Raw genomic sequence first — 22729 nt, forward strand, 5'->3', positions numbered from 1 at the left:
ATGTGGCCAGCCTGGAGAGAGTTCAGAGGAGGGCCACCCGCTTGGTGAGAGGGCAGCAAGGCAGGCCCTACGAGGAGAGACTGAGGGACCTGAACCTGTTCAGCCTCGGCAAGACAAGGCTGAGGGGGGACCTGGTGGCTGCCTACAAACTTTATTAGGGGAGATCATCAGCAAATAGGAAGAGCCCCATTCTCCCCAGCACCACCTGGGGTGACGAGGAACAATGGTAATAAGCTGATGGAGAATAGGTTTAGGTTAGAGACCAGGAGGCAATATTTTACGGTTAGGGTGGCCAGAATCTGGAACCAACTTCTTAGGGACGTGGTCCTCACCCCTACCTTGGGTAAATTCAAAAAGAGGTTAGATGATCACCTGTCTGGGGTCTTGTGAACCCAGCATTCATTCCTGCCTGTGGCAGGGGGTCAGGCTAGATGATTTGTTCAGGTCCCTCCTAACCCTAGCTACTATGAAACTATAAAGAGTTACCATCAGGATGACCCATTCAAAGTTCCTTTGCTTTGAATTGTTTCATAAATGTCACTGTGGCAACTGTCTACCTTCTGCTCCTTTCACTCTCCCAAGAACCAGAGGGATAGCCTGCACCAGCAAACTATTTTGGTGCTGCTATGCAGGCAATCTCTGCATCACCCTCCCACACACCTTTTCATTTTATGACAGAGAAGATACATTAGGAAAGATTAAGTACATTTCCCTAAAGGTCACACAGGAAGCAGTCAGGAATACAGCCAAACATCCCAAACCCTAGACCTCTGTTTCAACAATGGCACTATTTTACCATGTGTTTTTCAGTATTTGTGTATCAAGAAAACATGAAAACCAGGAACTAAAGCATACATGGCAAGGCATTCAGGTAGTTACACTGTGAGCTAGCAGCCTGCATCAATTTGTACTCCTTTTTCAGTGCAGTCTTTCAAGATTTTCTTTTTTGAAACAAAGCTCTGCTTCACTCTTACTGGAAGAAAGCAAAAGATAAAAAAAATCCAGCTAAAATATTTTCAGACTTTGGTAAGATCTAATATTTTACTTCTGAAAACTTATCTTAAAAAACCACATCTTGCTGTAATCCCATCTTCAAGTAGCAATCTGAGCTAATAATTTCAATGCTGCAATGCAAAAAAACCACATCAAGTTTCACCTTTACTTGCACCTTGTTTAGCACCCCTGAATTAACTGGGGATGAAAGTCAAAGAAAAACTTGACTCTACATACAACAAATTCCCTCCCCAGCTGATCCTTACTCCCAAAGGTTAAACATGTCAAATACAATGCAAGGTAGGGATCTGCCAGTTTTCTTATGATGTCAGGTTTACAGCCTCAGTAAAGGAGGTAAGAAATGAACACAGATGCCTTAAGTGTAAAAAGGCTTCTAGGGGAAAAAATATCTGGAAGAATGATACTTTCTGCTGGACAGGTTATGAATCTCTGGACAGCTTAGTTCTTGGAAAGCTGGCTGTAATTTCAAAGAAAAGACAAAAAAGCAATTGTCACACCCCCACAGTACTTATTCAATGTCACACCTTCACAGAAAGGTTGTCCTGATGCAACGAAGTAAAAGAAAGAGGATGAAATTCAATACTATAATACACGGGGTCACACGTAGGGACTAGGAAGAATTTTGTTAAGAGCTGGAAGCTCATCCGTTTCAAATGGACAAGAGAAGGTACCTGCAGGATTACTTTCAACTCCCAGTGCAGTGGGACCAAGAAATGGCAAATGTGATGCCAGGATGCATCAGGCAAGGCATTTCCAGCAGATATAGGGAATATTAACATCACTGTACAAGCCATTACTAAAACCTCTTCTGCAATCCTGTACACAAGTCTGGCTACTAGAATGCTTAGAGGAATAGAAAAACCCATTGTACAAGTGTAGGCTGTAAGAACGTGGTTTGTTTACCCTAGCAAAATGAAAACGGAGAGACACTGCGATAGCTGTCAATAAATACACCAGGGGGAGATGTAGCAGCTTTCTCTGGACTTGATGCTGAAGGACAGTGTTGGTAGATTTGGCCCCCACTGCTCTTACTGACTTTTAAAGTGGATCATGATCAAGTGTTAGAGAGATGTTGTAGCTATAAGGGTCCAGGAATTATGGAAGAAGTAAGGATTTCCTGGGGTGATATCTTTTATTGGACCAATTGCATAGTTGGGATAGAATCCAGATTTCTATATCAAGCCCATTAACTGATACATATGAGGTAAAATTTATTCTCAAGCGGCAAAAAGACATTTTTGGTTAAGCAAAATTTAGGGTTGCTTTGATCTAAAGGATTTTTTTCTTGAGAAGGAAAGTGTAAACAGTCTAGATTTCACATGTTGCATTCAGTGTATATTTCATTAAGTGTCTACAGTTTGCATAACTACTTCTAACCTATTAAAACCCACATAATTTATTCTTAGTTTCTTACATATGACTAACTCAGTAATGATTTTGGGAACATTTATTTTTTCCAGGTAAAGCTGCTATAATAATAGAACCCATACTACTATAACTATCTTAGCTATTATTATTGAAACAAAATTGCTTTATGAACCAGTACTGGGCTTAATAGTACCAGAGATGGAAGACTTGAGACTTACTGCAAAATAGGCAATGTGGAGAGCCAATACAACATCTGGAGAGAGATATAGCTATACAGACACTTTTCATCTACACATATAAGCTGTTGAGTCCATTTTAAAGTTAGACCAGAGTTCATAAAACTAATTTGTGGGGGTAAACAATAAGAGTCTGATCTTTTATTCAAAACCCTTATTTTTGCTGTTAGCCTTCCATACTCTCCATGAAGTCTAAAAGTGAAAGGAGCTTACTGTATTTACCAAAATCAAGGCAACTTTTTGGGAGGCTGGGGGGGGGAGGAGAAGAGATGCAGACAGTGTTGACAGCTGCAACTCCCACCTCAATCCCTGAAAGAGGGAACAGGGAAGACTGGAGTTGGAGCCGCAGAGAAGCTTATTTTTCCCATATTAAACAGGCAAGGAGAAACCTTGTCTTGGATTTCCAATTCACACATTAGTATAATCAACAAGGAAGGTTTTACAAGCCCAATAAAATCCCTCAGAAACACCTAGCTATTTCATTACCATCAGCAGGGATGCCCACAGTTGACTGGGCCTGGAGTAGAACTAAAAACAAATAATCTGTCTATCTAGGTTCTTATAACCTACCTGTCTCCGCAGTTACTACAATACAAACCAACAGGTACTACTGAGGCAATATAAAGCTCATTAGAATTACATTCAAATTTCACCATACTCAGAGTAAGCCATTTAATATTTTTGCACATATATTACAGCAAAGCAAGGTCAAAATCAAGTGCGTTTTGCATTCAAGTTAATGATCATTCTTAATATTTGTGTCAATGGATTTCTTCAGTCTTGATTCAGCACCTAAGGAAGTTTTTCTGTTGCTCAAGAATTCTTGTCCTATTGACCTACAGTTCAGGAAGAAGGCAGTCCCCAAGAGACAGCTAGGACAATCCCATCTAAAGGGACAGGCAGAAATCTCTAACAAGGTTCTGTGGCCTCCTCAAGGTGTGACAAATTTCTAGATCAGCAATTCTCAACCACGATGCTGCGGCACCTTGGGATGCCTTGAGATCCTTCCAAGGGTGATGCAGGGTGCCACACAAAGTCAGTACTTGTGCAAATGATTCACAAGATAAACCCAGAGATTTCAAGTAAGAATCCCTAGCGTTAAAAACATTCTCACCTGTTGTGGTCATGCTGAGTTCTTTGCAACAGAAGAATTGCTCCATCGTTTCTGTAGTCAAAACTAAGTGAAAACTACAAGCTGGCGTTTTCTGACGTGTGCCTTGAGTCCACTGTTCTAGATATACACAAGAAGTAACAGAACCCATCTGGCTTTCTTCCCTAGCTGCGTTGCCAACTAATAGGCACTAGAGCTGGCTTGTCTCTAAAGTGGGCAAAGATAATTGAAACCTTGCAAGAAGCTCAATTTCTCAGAGAATAACAGCACTCTTAGTCACCCCTGCACCTGTAGTCAAGTATCATTTCAGTGTTCCTGGAATCTCTGCTTAGCCAGAAAAGTCCACACACCAGATTAATCTCCTTTTCTCGCTCCACATAAATTAATAGTTTTACATAAACAGGTTTCATTTTGTGGACAATGGGGCATTTTTTATCACATCGATTAGGGCTGCTCTGCCAAAAGAAAACTATTAACTACTAAACAAATTTGTCAGCATTGCAACAATACTTTTATGCAAGGTTACTGCTGAGGATCTAGGCGGGGTGCATGATTAAGGATATCTGCTATTTCTGTGCGAAGCAGGACAAGTGTCCCACCCTTCCTTTTTAGAAAGTTACTGCGTTTCAGAAAACCAGAGGGTTAGTTTTCATGCAAAAGAGCTTTAGTAATAAAACAGGGAACGAAAATAATTATTTCTAATTTAGATTTACCAGTTTACCAGGTGGTGTCAACTGCCCTGTACTAATCAAAAACTTGCATGCATCTGATACATACAGTATTTAAAAGTTATTATTTTGCAAGTATTAACATTAAGAATTCTGAAACATTAATACAGTGACATACATTTGTACGGCATTATTCAGAAAATGTGATTCTTAACCCCAGCCCCACAAAAACCCATGTTGCATTCAATATCTAAGCAACTGCCATCTGCTGAGTATAGAGCCAGGGGAGATTATACCCCACCAAGTACTCCTAAAAGGCATTTATGAATACAGTACTGGAAAAAGCCAGGTGAGTATAGGGCCCGTTAAGGCTATTTGGAGCAACAAGTATCCCACATAGCACAGCTCCTATCAACTGTGCTTTGGCACGGTGGCTCTGTTTTTTTTCTTGTGAAAGAGGTACGAGACATCCACAGAGAACTCCTGAACCATTACTGAGGTATGTCCCTTTGGGCACAGTGAGACCCTCCTCCTCCACCAACTACTGCTTGCTCTCGACAGGGGACCCGAGGAAAGAATTCAGTCCCATACAGGATGAACTGATTTAAATAGGAGTGATTAAGACAGCGATTTTAACACCTCATTGGGGGGGAGGGGGGTGTTAAAGCCAGCCTCTAACAACAAAACTGGAGTGGCAACTGAGACCCTACTCTCTCCTTAACCTGCCTTACCATCTCTTCCCTCAAAGTCACATGTAGTTTTGATGGAAAAGGCATGATTGGGGTAGCTGCACCTATTAAAATGAGGTTTTCAGACTACAGTTTCCACAATTTTCTTCACAAAAGTTTATGGGGCTAGAAATATTGAAAAAAAAAAACAAAAACAAGGAAAAGAAAAAAAGGCAAACAGATTCCAAAATGATCACAACTCTAGGAACCAATGACCTAGGTATATGGTCACAGTCCATCTATGCACTCAATTTGGCCACATGCACTCGGTGATTTCATGTCTTTGCTGGCCAGTGGAGATTACAGAACATTATTTCTATTTCTTAACATTTTCAACATCCTGTTATCCTTATTCTCCCACTTACCCTTGCTTCAGAAGTTTTCAACTTCAGGCAATTAACTAACAGGAGTTGGTACATTGCCATCATCCTACTTTTTCCTCCACTGATAGACAGAGAGGACAGGGTTTAAAGTCCCAGGTCAGTTTCTGCTAGCGAGGGACCTGGCATACGTTCACATAATGATGCAATAGGATCTAATCCCTGATCCCAACAATTGTGTCTCCTGCCATGCCACATGTGCATGGTACAAGGTGAGATTGTTGGGACTCGGGAACCAGATCCTAATCATGCCATTGCTAGCATGAAGTCTGGTGCATGGGTTGGCAAGTGCTAGACAATGGGAGTCCTTCAACTCTCTCCACCTGGCACCTGCAAACCTATGGGTTCCCCAATGGGATCCTTGGATGCGAGAGGCTTCCCCATCCCAGGGGCCTGGTAGATGTCTAAAAACCATGTGTGCAGCTGAGCAGCAAATGTATTTTTTAAAGGTCCCAACCTTTCAAAAAGATCCAAGGAGGGCTGTACACACAGTTTTTAAACGTTTCAGTGCATAAGGAATCCAAGATGAGAAAGCCTCTCCCCAATACTGGGGTACCAGTGGCTAGGATGCCTAGGTGCCTTGTTTTAACATGCAAGGCAGTTAACCTATTGACTCAGGGATCTGTGGAAAAGGCAAGAAAAGCTGCCAGGAGCAGGGGTTGCTAAATTCCCAGAAGAGAACTTAGCAGCTCAGCTTCTCCCCCCAGAACCTTGTAGGCCACTCCCTTGGCAACGCATTTTCAGTATCAGGACCGGAGCTATCCCAATGCCAACCTCTGTCCTAATTCGAAAGCTGGGAATCAGCTGATATGTGGAACATCTTTGTGGTCAATTTGACATTTTATGGTGTATGAATCAGCTGCAAATGTAGCACTTCCTATTTAGGGTGAGAGTGACGTTAACTGCACCTTAAATGTAACGTGTGCCAAGGGCCCGAGGAACAGACAGAAAGAATAAAGGTGTTGATCCAGTAAGTGAGCAACATCAATTACATCAGCTTGTCTCAAATTAGGCACTGCTTTTGTAATTGTATGTCTACAGGCAAACCTTCGTTCAGCCCTATTAACTGTCTAAACACGCAGGGGCACAGACCAAAGCTTCCTTTGTTTTGTTATTATCCCAGCAAACTGAAGCCACAGCTCTGAGTGGGACCTACTAGTGTTATTGTGACGCAAAAAAAAAACAAGACAAAGCACACATTCACCTCTGAGCTCCCAATTTATCTAAATATTCGTCTATGGAACTGGAACTGATGGTATACAGAAGTGTTTTGAAAATATTTAAAAAAAAAATGATATAGCCACAGTTTAACATTCAACAGAATGGAATTTAATTTTTTGGCCAATTCTTAGGTCCAGCTTGTTTAGCTATTCAGCGTTTGTTTTTTTTTAATATAAACATCTTTCTTCCTGATTAATGTAATTTATAACAACTACTGACAAAATATAGATCAGTTGGTTTTGATTAATTTCTTTATCCACTGTTTCATGCCTTACAAATATTATCCTACAATACCAAAGATTTTTTGCTTGTTTTAACAAATGGCTGTTTATATTAGTATCAGAGGAATGAACTTAGGATACTCAGACCCCTTGGAATCTAATCAATTTTCTAACAGGGATGGCATAAGTAGATGTCATGGGAGAGAAATATTCACACGGCCCTACTTCAGCTAAAATTCAGATTTCCAGTTCGCTGCTTTATACAGGTCAGATGCTGCAATACACAAATCCTGACTTAAGATTTCATTTACTCACTCAAGAATTTCCAACTTCTGTTTTCAACTACGTTTCTATTTTATAATGGCCCCAATAGTTGGCAATTTCACAACAATGTCCCACATGACATGAAGTAACCATTCACCAGTGATAAGCATGAAGTGTTCTCTGGCAACTGGGATGGGAGGTAAAACAAACAATTTCTGCAAAATTTTAGACTGTCATTTTAAAAAGGAATTTGTGGTTCATCTTCCTGAGTTTGTAGTCAGAAACACCAGTCTGTGCATCTGCTTGTAGCTCTAAGCAGCAACAGAGACAAGTCCATTCTTGTTAGTCTCCCTCTGGTTATTTAGAAACCCATGCACAATGACACGAATGGTATAAATTTGCTCATGGCTGATTCATATTCTTGCTGCTCAAGTTATAAATAACTACAAACAGGTACTAGAGTTAGTTATAAATTTAGAAAGCCATGGAATACTAGATTAGCAAAAAATCTTTCCTCTTCCCTTAAAGGGGGTGAGTGGAGGGAGGGGGGGGGTATGAGGTGTGTGCAGAATACGGTCCCCATGCAGGTCCCCTAAAAAATTTAGAAAATTAATTATCTGCCCCTGGCTGCCTGTCAAAGATGACATGGTGCAAGCAACAGCGGGACCCAGCAGGAGCCAGCAGCAGGACCTAGAAGCCTCCAGGTGGGGTGGCTCCGGTTACACCCTGCGATCCCGGCTATACAGCTGGGAACCACGTGGTGTACGAGTGGCTGGTGGGGGCGAGGTGAGATGCCACATGTCACTCCCTAACCCCCGCACCTGCCATCTCTGCCAGTGCCATTTCTCCACTTTCCTGCCCACCACTCCTTCTTCCTTGCCCCTCCCTCCCTCCCCTTGCCTGCCCACTGGCCACTCTGGCACCATGCAGTTCCCACCTGTATCACTGGGGCTGCAGGATGCAGCAGGAGCCAGCCCGGCCTAGCCTCTGTAATTCCCAGCTGGCTCTGTGTGGTGCCTGCTGGGCTAAGCCAGCTCCTTCTGCATCCTGCAGCCCTGGCCGTGCAGGAAAGCATGTGGTAAGAGCAGTAGGCAGGGGTGGGGGGGTGCAGGGGGAGGCACGCGGGATCACAGGGCTAGTGCCAGTACCCCAGGGCCAGAGACAGCAGGAGCACTGAGCCAAGGCCGGCAGAAGTGCAGGCAGGGGCTCTGCCTGCTGGAGACCCTGAGCGCCCTAAGGCCTGGTGCTGTCGCTGATAGCAGGGGCTGTGGGCACCTCCCCCCGCCCCACGCACATCCCACACCCCCTCACACACCTCAGCAACCCTCCCCCTTTCACACATACCACAACCCTCTCCAGCCACCCTCCCCCCACACTTACAGCACCCCATGTTCACACCCCCACAAATCTCACACACCCCACATACAGACACCCACAACCCCCACAAACCTACACCCACCTATGCCCCCCCATACTTCCCTTACGGTATACAGGAGTAAGACTTAATTTTCAGCTATTATACAATCCCGTCTATGTACACTACACAAACACAAGTAAATCAGGACAAAAATATATATTTTTTAAATCAAATTAATGAATGTTGTAGTAGATGTTTGATTTTTAAATTATAAAATAATATTTTTTTGGTTTCTAGATGGCAAACCCCCTTGCTGAAAGGAGTACTTCTAGGGGCAAGGGGAGGGACTTCTGGTGGCAAAGGTCAGGGTTTAGGGGCTGGGACCTCTGTTCCCAAAATGGCGACCAGGGGGCAGGGCACCTGTCAAGGGGCAGGGCTACCCATGCAACCCTTGACAGCTTGCCAGAACTTGGTAAGCGGCCCTCCAGCCAAAATAATTGCCCTCTCCTGCCCTAAGAGAAGACACTGGAGGAGAGATGGACAGAAAGCTTATTTGTGCTTCCATAAGCTAGAGGCAGATACAAAAGTTAATGCATCTGAGACCTAAAGCCAGGAGCTAATTGAGCCAACCCTCCAGAGCTTCAAGCTAGCACTTTGGCAGTAACTGAAGAATGTTTCCCTGCAGCTGGAAAGGACATATTGGCTAAGTAGGTGGAAAATGGTCTCAAGTAAGTTAAGAGAGTTAAAACTAGCCATACTAGACATCCCAGGTCTTCACCACAGTGAGCTTCATCCAGGGCTGACAATATAGGCAAGAGTGACTAGTAAAAGGCTGCTCGGACACTAGAACTTTCCAACAATTAGCCAATGAACATAAAAAATTAGTAATAAAATAAGTCAGTTCAAGAAACTTGACTGGGCTGCTCACAATATAATGTCTCTCCATTTTGAAAATGTTTTGGTATATGCTTTAAAAGATGTGGAATCCAGATTTACTCAGGTTCATCCCCCACCCCTCCCTAACTTTTTTTTGCAAAGAAAAAGCAAGTACAAGCCAAGTACTCTCCCTAGATCTTAGCATATTTTTAATTAGCTACCACTCTGAGAGCCTCCTACTCAAGTATGATTCTCTCCTCTATCAAGTCAAGGGGAGTAATACTTCTTCTTTGATAAAGAGTGCTTTTTAGTGTATGTATTTGTTCTTTGAGTCATTAACTTGATAACTTTGGGCTATCACTTCAAAAGTCAAGGGGGAGGAGCAAGGGGCATCAGGAGGAGGGGAAGAAACTACCGCAGTGTTTATACCACTCTTGCCAGAAAACCTAATCTGCCTATGCTACATGGTAGCGCTCAAGTAAGAGTGGGTGGACACTGTAAAACTGCCACAGGGAAGCAAACCTGCTTCCTTCCCTGATGCAAGCAGCAGCCAATGACACAACTATGAAACAACAATTTGAAGCAATAAAAAGTATTTTTGTAAGCATTACCAGGAAACAGATGATTTATTAATGCATTCTCTTTCACGGATGTATTGTCTTGTTCCCAACAAGGTTTGATGGGAACAATGGATTTCATCTGTCCTCCTGACTCAGCTGTGCCTGACCCTGTAAATTCAGTGGAAACAGTTCTTGCCCAAGGCTTAGCTTGTGAAACAGCATTTTCAGGGATTAGAGGGGATACACGTTGATCAATACTTTGCAGAAAAGGCTGCATATGCATCAAAGATTATGAATTAGCATAGGGTTATAGCACAATGTTTGACAGATTTTTACAATGGTAAAGAGAAGGGTTTGTCTTCAAGCAAAGTTCACCTTCTTGATAAAAGTGGTTTGACCTTTGGTAGAGTTAAGAGTGGCAACCAAAAGCAAAAAATGATTCACCTTTTAATTTACAGTAGTTTCATAGGACATGAAATGTATCAATGGCTACCCAAAAAATTGCTCTCTTAATTTCACCATAGTGGGCCAAAGCAGGCCCGACTTCTACTGATAGCAGGGGAGTGTCCAAATTCTTCTTTTTTCAGTTCAGAACTTCCCAACCAAAATAATTCCAGACTGTTAAATATACTTTGTAGACAAACCCTAATAATTTCTCCTTCTCACAGAACATAATGAATTCAATTAAATGACACCAAATCTAAATCCCTGGATGCCAATCTTATCCCTGTTCTGGCTGATGCATTTGTTTCCAGGGGCCTGGATCCGTGGAAAAGACATTTTTTTATGTAAGCGTTATTTGTTTTCTTTCCCACTCTTGTTCCTACTAAAATCCACAAAACTCTTAGAAGGTAATTTCTATAGCATGCCCTTAGTGTGGTGAGCCAGGATTATCCAAGAACAGGTAGAGTTTGTATAGATTTCTTTCTTTCCTTTGGCATTACAGCATTTCTTTTTGTCAAAAGAAAATGGCATTGGCCAAGATCAGATGGCCAATGTGCTGAAGCTGGTGAACGCAACGCTGGCCTGGATCAAATATTTAGATAATGTTTTTGCACTCAACTGAAGTATGACACCAATCAAAATTCTAATTTCATATAGACATCGTTCAGAGATAACTCTTAAAAAGTAACTCAAAGACAACCAGAATAGATGGAGCATCAGTTATCAATTCAAAAGGAGATTGTCTCTTATTGCAGCGGCGCGCAACTTCTGGCCCATGGAGCCATATCATCCAGCCTGCAGGACTCCCCACGGGTTCACAAATCTGGTGGCAGAGAAGCAGTGGCTGCATTAACTGCTGCTCCCGTTGCCAAATTTCTTCCTGTGGGGGGAGGGGGCGCACGAATCAGGGCGACCACCCAGGGCCCCACATACAGTGCCATACAAGCACTGCCGTGGTTGCTGTGTGCTGCCAGGTGTGGCAGCCACATGCCCCTGGCTCCATGCTCTGGCCACAGAGCAAGTTCAAGGACTTTCTCTATAGCTATTAATTTATATTCCAGGGAAAAGCTGCTTTCCCTGAATAAGGTATAATATACAATACAATACAAGCTGAACCTGAAACTGTGAGTTGACCTGTAACCAGAATAACATGGGATATTGTCTGTTGCTCTGTCCTGGTTCTTCAAAATTCCTTCATATGTTACACCCATTTCTGTTAGTTTTCTTTTCTAGAATGAACACTTAACTCTCATTTTTCAAAATCCTTTTAGCATTTGTTAATCCTCTTTGAACTGTCTCTTCAGTTACTCTATTTTGGTTAACATGCAGTGCCCAAACATTCCTATTAAGACCACTATTAACTAAAGCAAAACACCACCATTGATCTTCACACGGTACTTCTGCCTGATGAAGTTAATAAAGAATTTATCTTTTTATGACAATGAATCACATAAGCTTGGTTTGGCAAACTGCTACAAAGAGAACATTTAGCTACCAAAACAGCAACTGTGGCTCAAGACAATGTAAGCAATGTCGATCTCACTGTAGGTGAGCTTGCACCTCACACATGCAAAACTGAAGCTGTCTGAAAAGCTGCATCCAACAGGACCGCACACAAGCCCAGTGCCTCCCCACATTTGCCTCCCCCCAGTATGCACCCTACTCATGGTAGGGTAAGGAACTATTCTCTCCATACACATGCCAGCCTGTGTATGGCAAGGAGCATCCTTCCCAGATGGGAACAAAATGAGAAGTTTCTACTATAACATCAAACTGCTGTAGCTCTTAAGTAAATTTGACAAGGAGCAGTGACTCCTACAACATTCTGGACATCTGGGACAAGTGTCAAAGAACCAGGCAACCAACACCCACAAAAGAAGAGCCAGATTATGTAACCCTCCCCTTTCACACATTCTTGCCATTTAAGCAAAACTCAGCTCTCTTACAACTTGAAAAAGGAGTGCAGCCCTCCTCTATGTTGTGTTCGGATTGGAATTACAGGGACCGCAGGCAAAGTCACTTGAGCTAGTAATTCAAAGCCAGTATGCATCAATATAGTGGGACATGACTTTGGGTCATTTATTATGAACTGGAGAAACTAGAAACCATCCTGTGGAAGTTGCTATTTGCAGACTGAGTCTACTAACACTTTAACAGAGTCTAATTTTTTATAATGAGAAAAACTATTTTGCATTTCCCAAGAAGTCCTAGCTAAGTTAGCAATGACAGGCTGTTCTCGAGGGCTGCTGGAGTCCCGTTTGACAGTTGTCTGGACCTGGGGTTGTCAAACTTGTTGGGCCCCCATGGGTCAGATTCAGATCATGGGGATTCCCCACAGCCCAGATCCAGACCATAGGCAGCAACTGCAGTGTTAAACTGCTGCAGCCACTGGACCTGCTGTTTTGGTTTGACTTTGGAACCTAGGGAGGTAATGCTGCTGCCATCTGCCCCCTCTTCCCCTGCCACTGATTTCAATCACCAGGGCTGATTTTGGTGGCACGTAAAAGGGGCAGTGAAGAGAGGCAACCAATATTAATGCCCTTGTTTCCAAAGCTGCAGGGCTTAGCATCCACACTGCAGGGGCTCCAGCCCACAAGCCCCACAGCCCATGGGCTGGATCCAGCCACTAGGCTAGATATCTGATGCCTCTAGGGTAAGTAGGTATAGGGAGGAATGAAGCATCTCTGAAATGTGCTAGCTATCTATGCATTTCATGAGAACTCCTACTGTTGCGAAGAGTCCAAATAGCAGTACCTTAATTTTGGCAATGATTGAGTCTCACTGTGAATCCCAAGTGCTCCCTGTGGACTAGACAGATGAGTAACAAAACAGAAAACATACATTTGGTAAGCAGAAGGCCCCGAACAAGCTTTGCACTTGGAAAAAAAAGGAATGACAGAGACAAACACTTTCTCTAGTAGCCTCATGTCTAAAATAGGATTAAAAACCCTTTCTTCAGAGATGCCAAGAGTGAAACCATCTTCTGTTTTAATAGGTTTCATAGTTTCAGGGTCGGAAGGGACCTAATAGATCTTCTAGCCCGCCCCCCCGCCAGGGCGGGAGAACAACCCAAAAAAAAAAAAAACTCACCCTAAAAACAAAAACGGGACTCAAATGAGTCCAGCCAGGTAAGTATCCAGCCTCTTCTTAAAGATCCCCAGGGTAGGGGCCAGCACCACCTCCCTTGGAAGTTGGTTCCAGCTCCTAGCCGCCCTAACTGTGAAGTAGTTTTTCCAGATGTCCAATCTGTACCTGCTCTCCATCAACTTGTGCCCATTACTCCTTGTTATGCCAGCGGGGGCTAGGGGAAACAGCGTCTCCCCCAAACCCTTCTGGTTCCCCCTAGTGAGTTTATAGACGGTCACCAGGTCCCCCCTCAGCCTTCTCTTGTGGAGGCTGAATAGGTTCAAGTCCCGCAGTCTCTCACTGTAGGGTCTGCCCTGTTGTCCCCGGATCATGTGGGTGGCCCTCCTCTGGACCCTCTCCATGTTGTCCACATCCCTCCTGAAATGGGGAGCACAGAACTGGACACAATACTCCAGCTGCGGCCTGACCAGCGTTGCATAGAGGGGGAGGATCACCTCCCTGGCTCTACTCGAGATGCACCTGTGGATGCACGACAAGGTCCGGTTAGCCCTGCCAACCATGACCTCACATTGTCTGCCCATGTTCATCTTGGAGTCAATAATGACACCAAGATCCCTTTCCGCCTCCGTGCTCTCAAGTAGGGAGTTCCCCATCGTATAAGTGTGCTGCTGGTTCCTACTACCCAAGTGCAGCACCCTGCACTTGTCCGTATTGAAACGCATCCTGTTCCTGTCTGCCCACCCCTGTAACCTATCCAGATCCTTCTGCAATCTCTCTCTCCCTGCTAGCGTGCTCACCTCCCCCCAAATTTTGGTGTCATCAGCGAATTTAAACAGGTTGCTTTCCACCCCAACATCAAGATCGCTGATGAAGAAATTGAACAGCGCAGGCCCCAGGACCGAGCCCTGGGGGACTCCACTACCCACCTCCCCACAAGTCGAGTATGATCCATCCACCACCACCCTCTGAGTGCGACCCTTCAGCCAATCTGCAATCCATCTGACCATGTAGGCGTCTATGCCACAGTCGCCTAGTTTACTAATTAGGATGGGGTGAGAGACGGTATCAAAGGCCTTGCTGAAGTCCAGAAAGACTACATCCTTCTAGTTCCAGTAAGAAGACTAAAGAGAGAGGGGTAACTAGGGGTTAAGGAGTGGAAATGCATTAGAAGAGCCAGAGACAATGGTCTCTAGCAGCTCTCTGTCTTGTACCCAATGGAATACGACAAGACAGAATCCCAAGGTATGTACTTTGAACTGGCTTGACTGGCTCCGAGTGAAAACCAGGTAGCTTTTAAAATCTTCAGGGTATGTAGAAGATTGTCTTGTCTGTTTTTCAGATTAAAGCTATCATGGTTTTGCAGATTAAAGCTATCATGGTTAACCGTTCATGACACACCAAAGCCACGAAGCATTCCACATCACCTTCCCTACCAGGTTGTCTGTAGCAGCCTTGACACCCTATGTATCTACTCATGGCTATTTACAAGGCCATCCTATCATTAACTGGCCCTCCTTAACTTTTGAATTCATTCTTGTTTAAACAGTTTGGGAAACAGTGATATCACTGTCAAGTTAAAAAGAAATAGTACTTAGCCAGCAAGGCGTAGCAGTTTACCATTCATAGGTGGAAAGAAGTAGAAGAGCAGCCTTTTCTCTCAGAGACCCTTGCTGGGTCCTCTTTTGGAATGCTTTAGGTAGACTTGAACTGTTCCTGTACTGCTGATCTTGGACTGGAATGGATTTAAAGATATGCATAACCTTTTTAAAGGGTTTGATGGCAGTTTTATTTTCTTTTTGCTTTAGTTGGAATAATGGCAGACATTTATTACAGTGCTTTGGCCTAAGGTTGAACCACCCCACATTTATCTAAAATGATCCTTTCCACGTCCAATCTCATCAGTGTACTGAACAACAGATTTTTCTTGAAAAAATGGTGTCTGCAGTTTGTGCTATTCTCAGAAACAGTTCTTGCAATTTCTTAACATTATCTGGTGGTAGGTGTTATTGTATTATCCAGTGACAAAGACACCCCCACCTCACCCGTTGGCATTCTGTTGGGCCTGACCAGAGATGTCATCTGGGAATGTAAACTCCTATTTAAAGAGACACAGGGATCTATTCCTCAAAGAAAGCAAAGCAGCACTCACTGAGTCAGAAAGGATGAAGTGTCCTTCCACAAAAATACAGCAGGCAAAGCAAAGCAAGCCTCAATTCTGTTGCTATGAAGCTAGATTTATCCAGCTGAACTCAGGGAAGAGAGGAAACATAAAGAACACATCACATGAGAAAGTACAAAAAACACCTTCCTCTAAACCTGGTGTCAAAGCATATGGGGCTATGTACTGGGATATACCAGTGGTTGTCTCAGTATCCGGGTCATTTCTTGAGATGCCCTGTAGCACCACAATGCACCCCACAAGATCTGGCAACACCACCACCAATACCGGAAGCAGTGGCTTGTGCAGAATATTGGTAACAGACCATACAGAAAGGTTAGACTGGAGACACGATGACAAAGAAGTAGTGACAGGGTAGTTTCCAGTATGGGGCTGGAATCCTTGAGGTGAGTGATTGTAACTGTTGCAGCCCCTGCCTAAAGTTGCATGGTTGATGCCATGATGATAAATAGCTCCTTGTCACTACCCTTGCATGTAGATGTGGAGCTTCTGATTTCATCCCACCTCCCCAAAGTACTTTTTTTACAAGTTTCTTCTATAGGAAGGAACTGAACTCAGGCTAGAATTTCCTCCGATGCTTGAGAATTCCACCAGGTGCAACATACCACTGGGACAAAGAGAATTTCCTTAACTGCTCTATAAGCAAGGTTTCGGTTTGGCATCCCAACTCTCCCACGAGTCATGACTCTTGCCTAAGCAGAAAAGGCACCTACTATGGTTGAAAACCACAGCATACAAGGGGGTTAAGATGCTTGAAGGTTTAAAGGCTGTCATGCGGTGGAAATGACTGAACTGTCCTGGACAAGAAGGTTAGATCCTAAGGAATTATTACAGACAGGCAGAGCTAAATTGTTGTACAACTAATAGACAGTTCTGCGGAGGCTTGGCTGGAACTAACAACTAGCGATTTAGACACTAGCAGGCTAGGAGACTTAGTGTCATGGCTTCCACAATCCTTATGTAAAAGGGAGGTTGAAAATCCATGTTCACTCCTGCAGTAAGCCCTGCTAGTCAAAGAGACTTCAACCTCATGCATGAGACTCATGCACAATTAAATGCAGCATCCACACCCAAAAAATCTCTTACTACTGCTTAACTAGGATTTCAGTATTAAAATGGCATATCATGCTATACCTTTCTATATGAACCTTTTGCCCTTATTATGACACATGCAGCTACAGAGAAATAAGATGCACAGGGTATCCAATTTACCAACAAGTTACAGTACTAATTTAAGGCAGGGCTGTCCAACTGGCAGCCCTCAGGCTGCATACAGTTCCTAAAGGATTCATGTGCAGCCCCCAGGCTCCTACCTGACTGCCACTCCCTCTATCGCTCTGCCTGTTTCTGTGGCTGGGGTCTCTGGGCTCCCCCTCCATCAGCTTTTGCTTCCTGCTTCCGCCCCAGAAGGTGGGGCAGTGAACCTCATAGCGCTGGCAGTCTGTGGCACAGCGAGGGAGCAGAGACGGGCACTGCCCACGCACAGGATTCAATTGTGCACATGTGCTTGGGGGTGAAGAGAAGGGCTGTGCAATGCAGTTGGGTGAGGTACAGTCAAGGGCTCATGCTACTGCAGCCCTGAGGTGTGTGGCACTGAGCTGCTTATAAGATGGACAGTTCTGATTCAAGGCATCTAAATCAGAGTGCAAGGATGTCTTACCTCACCAAAAGCACCTCTTCCAATTACTTTTATAATTTCAAAGTCATCCCGATGAAGTTGCATTTCCTTCACCAACTGTGTAAATGGTCTTGCTGTTTAAAAAAAAAAGAAAAGAAAAATGAAATTACACGTGGAAACTTTACAAATGATATCATCCAAAGATTTTTGATTTACAAGGTATTTTATCAATAAATGTTCAAAACATAAATGCAAGTAAACTAACCAGTTAGAAAATTAAGATCTGTTTCATTTACATTAGAGAACTAATAAGCTTGTTTTATTTCAAAACAGTGGAATTTCAGTTCTCTAAAAAATAACTGTTCTACTGTGTTCTTTACTGCTCATCAGTTATCCTGACAAGTATAAAGAATAAACCCAAGGAAATACCAAAAAAACTGTAAACTTGCCTAGGACTGTGGAACAATTATCCTCTTCTCTACTCCTGTTGTAAAGATTCTTAGCTTTCTACCTAAGCTTTAAATATATATTTTCCCTTATATACACATTAAAACAAGATACTTTCCTTGGTTGAAATTTCTATTACACAGTAATGACCAAACATTTGTCCTTTTTGCAAGGACAACAAGGTAAAAGCACCACATATCTATCCCCATTAGTTTTAACTGACCTTGGGCTCAGATTTTAGTGATAAAAAGTGGAAATCATGGTATGAAGTAATGAGCTAACACAACACATGCATGCCTCCTTTAGGAAAGGGTGACTGCCACCAATAACAGACATCAGATGTTGAGACCAGGGTTCTCAACAACTGAAGATGGTATCATGAAGTAGTAGGTTTAACCAAAACCAAAACCCTCAAAGCAAAAAGTAACCTAATGGCTAATACAGTGAGAAGAGAAAAATACTTCGCTGCAGAAATGCCACACTCTTTGTTCTTGGCACACCTTGGTCTAGAAACTATTAGAGGTGAGTTATCTATGGCAAGGATACCCTCTTCATTTTGATGGTGCTACCTAATAACTGTAGGAACCAAGAGTCGGAAGCATCATTTGTACTGGTATGCTTCTACAGAGACAAATGCCAAACACAAACCGGACCTCAATATCAGTTTAGGCTGGTATGCACTACTGTAATACAGTAAGGAGGGACAGTTCCTCTGCCATTTTCAGTTAGAAAACTCACTGCAGTAAGTAGAGCTACACTAATTCTCACTAGCTGATGATCAGGACCCATAAAATAGTTGAATTTACAATAAAAGAAGTGCAAGAAGCCAGAGAAGTAATGTATGAAGGTTCCTCCACAAAGTTCTTCCTATTTTTCTCTATGGATGGAGGAAAACCACCACTGATTTGAAGAATACATATTGATGTGCTGGTGTTGGTTTATGGTCTAGGACCAGTATTCAGACCTTTGTGGTCCAATAGTTTTATTTGACCTCTTCCTGACAACAGTACAAAATTTAAGAACCAAATAGGATTGCCTTAAATCAGCAATTGTATTCCGTTTTGTATTTATACTCTTTTAGTTCTTTCCTAAATAAAAGTAAATTCCAATTGGTTAATAACACTTGGTACTTTTTGTTAAGTACTCACTGGGTGTATTTACACGTTCGTTAATGTGCCTTAGATACTGCGCATTTAGTTTGGTACTTTCTTAATAAAGTGCTAGCTAAACGCACAGTACCTAGAGTTACTGCTCAGTAGTGCTGGTGAACAGTTATTTAGTGATACTTACTGGGCATTAGCCTAAGAACCCTGTACAGCAGGCTATTAGCATGGTTTCTGTTGTGACATGCTACAGCGTGATGTTATTAGGCCACCGCGTAATAAGCATCTCGTGTAAATACGCGCACATAGCTTAACATTTATTCTTAGATTTTTATATTTATATTAAAAAGTGGTGAGCAATACATTTCTGAGCACATAGTAGCCAATCACCTCTCTGTAACTGCAATGCTAAATTATTTTATTCACAATTGATAAATCAAGCTGTATTTGAACGGCAACACAGGTCTTCTTTTTAAAAAGGGGGTGTGCTTAGCTAATAACAATCTTAGATGTGCTAGATAAATTTAAGAGTTTAGCAAAACATGTTTACTCCATTTTGAGTGCAAAACAAAGGTGGCATTATTTGGGGTAGGTTCACTAAACTGATTGCATTCAGTCAACACATCCTTTAAGACTTGGAAACCAGCTAGAAACCTATATTCTTACTCGTCATTTTAATTTATAGATTGCAAAAGGAAAAACAAGCTTGCCTACTTTTCCATCCGTCAGCTAATTACTGAACTGGGAACATAGGGCTAGAAGGGGCCTCATGGGCCATTGAGTCGTCCCCTGCATTTGCAGGCAAACATTTACTGAAAGAATATCCAAAAATCACCACTTGAGACCCTCACAACATATAATGTGAAGGCACGATGCCTGAAAAAAAAATAATCAAGAAAACCATATAATGAGCCGTTAAATAATTAAGACAGGAAGACAAGGTTACTGCCAATGCCCTGGCACTGTAATGACAGCCAAGGGAGTGGGTAACATAATCTCCAAAGATCATAGAAAAGACCATACCCCATACAACATAGGAACACAATAATTAACACAATTGTCTACTGCTGCAACAGAGGCCACAATTATCAAAAGCTACTTTATCACTTCAAACAAATTCTGGCTCCAGATGCTTAGCTTGGGACTTTTACTACTTTAGTGTCTGGGTGCCAGGCCTTTAAAGAAAGTCAAACATGCACTGGTAGGCTTTTAATTTAGTTAAATTATTTGTAATAGCTTAGGACCCTAACTTGGTTAAATTAAATATTAAATTATGAAAACATGCTTTTAAAATTATTTCAGGGGGAAAAAAAATCAGGTAAATAAATGATCTATCCTATAAAAAATGTACCATTACAGAGGCCAAAAAAGAAGCTGAACCAAGTGATAATCACACAGTGAACTACTAAACAAAGGAGACAGTGCAAAGCCAAGAATATGCTTGAAAACATTTTTTTTAAATGTCAAAACAAAGCAAAAAATTATTTATATCAGAACATAGCTTTGCTTTTAAATGCTAGGTTGTACAGCAGTTGTTTCATTGTAATGTTTAATTGAAACAATGCTCCAATTTTCACGTTTTGGTTCTACATTCAGAAACGTTTGCAATGTTTAATCCCAGCATCAAGCCCTCTGGATATGGGTTAGTAGGGTGCACATGCCTATCAAGATTAGTTAGATGAGCAGAAACTTGTCCTAGTATGTATATAGTGAGGCTGCCTCTACTATGCTCCTCCAAACGATGGACCGTGACACAACCACCAGGGCAGTATTTTTATTACTACAAAGCTCTAAGCATTTGAGTGTGACAAATGAAAAAAATACTGCTAAGGGAAGGCAACTGTCATCATTGCTGTTTTATAAATTGGGAAAAAGAATAGTGTTCTCTCTACAAATTTGGTATGAATAACAGTTGTGCTACACACATCAATATTGATTAGTAGATTAGCAGTGGGTTTATAATTCACAATTAAGGTAAAATTTTATGAAGCATTTCATCTGGGTAAATTATGAACCAGGTGGTTGTTGTTTCCTTTGTAAAATTAAAAAAAAAATTAAGGCTATCTATATTGTTTTCAGGAAAGAATTATTTATAGGTAACATGACAGTATTGTAGACTCTGCAAAAGGGGGGTGAGATGGACGGACGGACCATATCTTGGAATCAGTAGTCTGTGTACTACAGATTTTTTCAGATATCTATTTCTTTCCTTATTCTCACTCGCACTATTTCCCAAAGGTGAACCTATGCTTTCTCTGACATATAGCAACAGTTTTCTTTTATGCCTCCTCTCTCAAAGCCTTATAGGCCTTAAAAAGCAAAGGAATTTATGGACTCTAAAAATAAGTATATTAAACACTGGTACCATATATTTATTTCTATGGTGATAAAGAGAACGCTAAATTGTAGATGAAGCCTGCTTTCAAGTTTAAGCATTACCTTCTCACACACTTTTATGCACTTCCCTCCCATGCCTGGGAACTCCAACATATAATCTTTTCTTTTCCTGTTAAACCTTTAGTTGTTTGCCCAGAAGGAAACAACTTGAATAAATTAAATGCAGTCACAGGTGTCATGAACATAAGGGTGTTGGGTAAGTTACTTAGAGAACAGGTCTACTGCAACACAGTACAGACCTCTTAATTAGCCAGCTTTGGTATGGGCAGTGGTTTAGCCATGACAACACAAAGCTCCGCACAGGCTACACAACATACACAAGCAGTGAGGTAGATAGATGAGCAGCCCATCCTCAGCTCTGCTCTGCCCTGGCTAGATGAGTACCAGTATGTCAGCTAGCTAGTTTAGGTACGTCCATGCTGCAATGCATTCCTGAGCAGGCTGCCAGAACTTAGTCACTATCTAGACAAGGAAAGTCACAGATATTAGCAGCTGCCTAACCTATACAGCCATGATAGGCTACGGGCATGTGATTAGTAGGAGCACACCAAAAACTGGCCTTTTGGAGAGTTTAAGATAGCTGGCCCATGTACATCAAAAAATGCTCAGGAAGTCAAATGCACTCTTCAGAGTGCTGTCAGACCCGGTAGTGAACAACAGTTGCCAACCCTGCTGGCACAATCGGTTTATTTAATGGTGTGCTCTGCAGAGCAGTGCTGTACTCATCCGAGATAGAGTCGACCAGCTTTCTGCAAGGCCAAGCTGCACAGCTTGAACAACTGAGGCAAGATTTCCACCGTCCATATCCTGCTGCCAGGGTCTTCCGACTCAGACACTGATGCACAGAAGGCTGGTACAGAACAGCTTCAACATGTGCAGCTGCAGACAACCCCAAAAATCAAGATTCACAAACAGAAGAGACTGGAGCAGTAGAAATATTCACCATACTCCTTACCACACAGAAATAGCAGTTTGCTTTCTGTATCTGGGATGCAAGCAGCACATGAAAAATTCCCTCCCATCCTAGCAGAGCATCTGGAGCACCTGTACAGCTAACCTCAAGCATTCAAAAATCCCAAGTCAAGAGTCCCCCAAAAATCACAACTAAGTTAAAAATCATGAGAGTGATTTTTTGTTTTTTGGGATTTTGTCTTCTCTCTGGTATGTGACTCTCTAGGGTGCTTTCACTGCGCACTAAAAAAATTGTCCCCACAATCATGAGGCTTAGAAACACTTTAGTGTAAACAGATTCTCCGGCTCTTCTGAATCCAGAAACACAGACTTCAACATGTGGAACAAAACCACGAGGATTGACAAAACCATGGTGGTAGTCCAGGTCTAGTGAATAAGAGCCCATCATACAAGGCTATGGAGAGCTGTGTGACTTCTTCAGCGGCTGAAGAGTCCAATTGATAATTTGAGCCCTTTCAGCAGGGAAACCTGGCAGGTT

At 42.5% G+C, this 22729-nt stretch overlaps 1 protein-coding gene across 2 annotated transcripts in view; it reads right to left on the reverse strand.

Annotated features, from left to right (window-relative positions):
* Positions 1–22729, reverse strand: part of CDC42BPB (CDC42 binding protein kinase beta) — a 120030-nt gene that overhangs the window by 71761 nt on the left and 25540 nt on the right. For both annotated transcript variants that reach the window (XM_025197182.1, XM_025197181.1), the window contains exon 2: positions 17375–17466. In XM_025197182.1, the coding sequence (XP_025052967.1) occupies positions 17375–17437 (63 nt within the window). In that variant the 5' untranslated portion in view covers positions 17438–17466. The remainder of the gene's footprint in view (positions 1–17374; positions 17467–22729) is intronic.

Source organism: Alligator sinensis, unplaced genomic scaffold, assembly GCF_000455745.1.
Source record: "Alligator sinensis unplaced genomic scaffold, ASM45574v1 scaffold85_1, whole genome shotgun sequence".
In the NCBI taxonomy this organism is placed as follows: domain Eukaryota; kingdom Metazoa; phylum Chordata; order Crocodylia; family Alligatoridae; genus Alligator; species Alligator sinensis.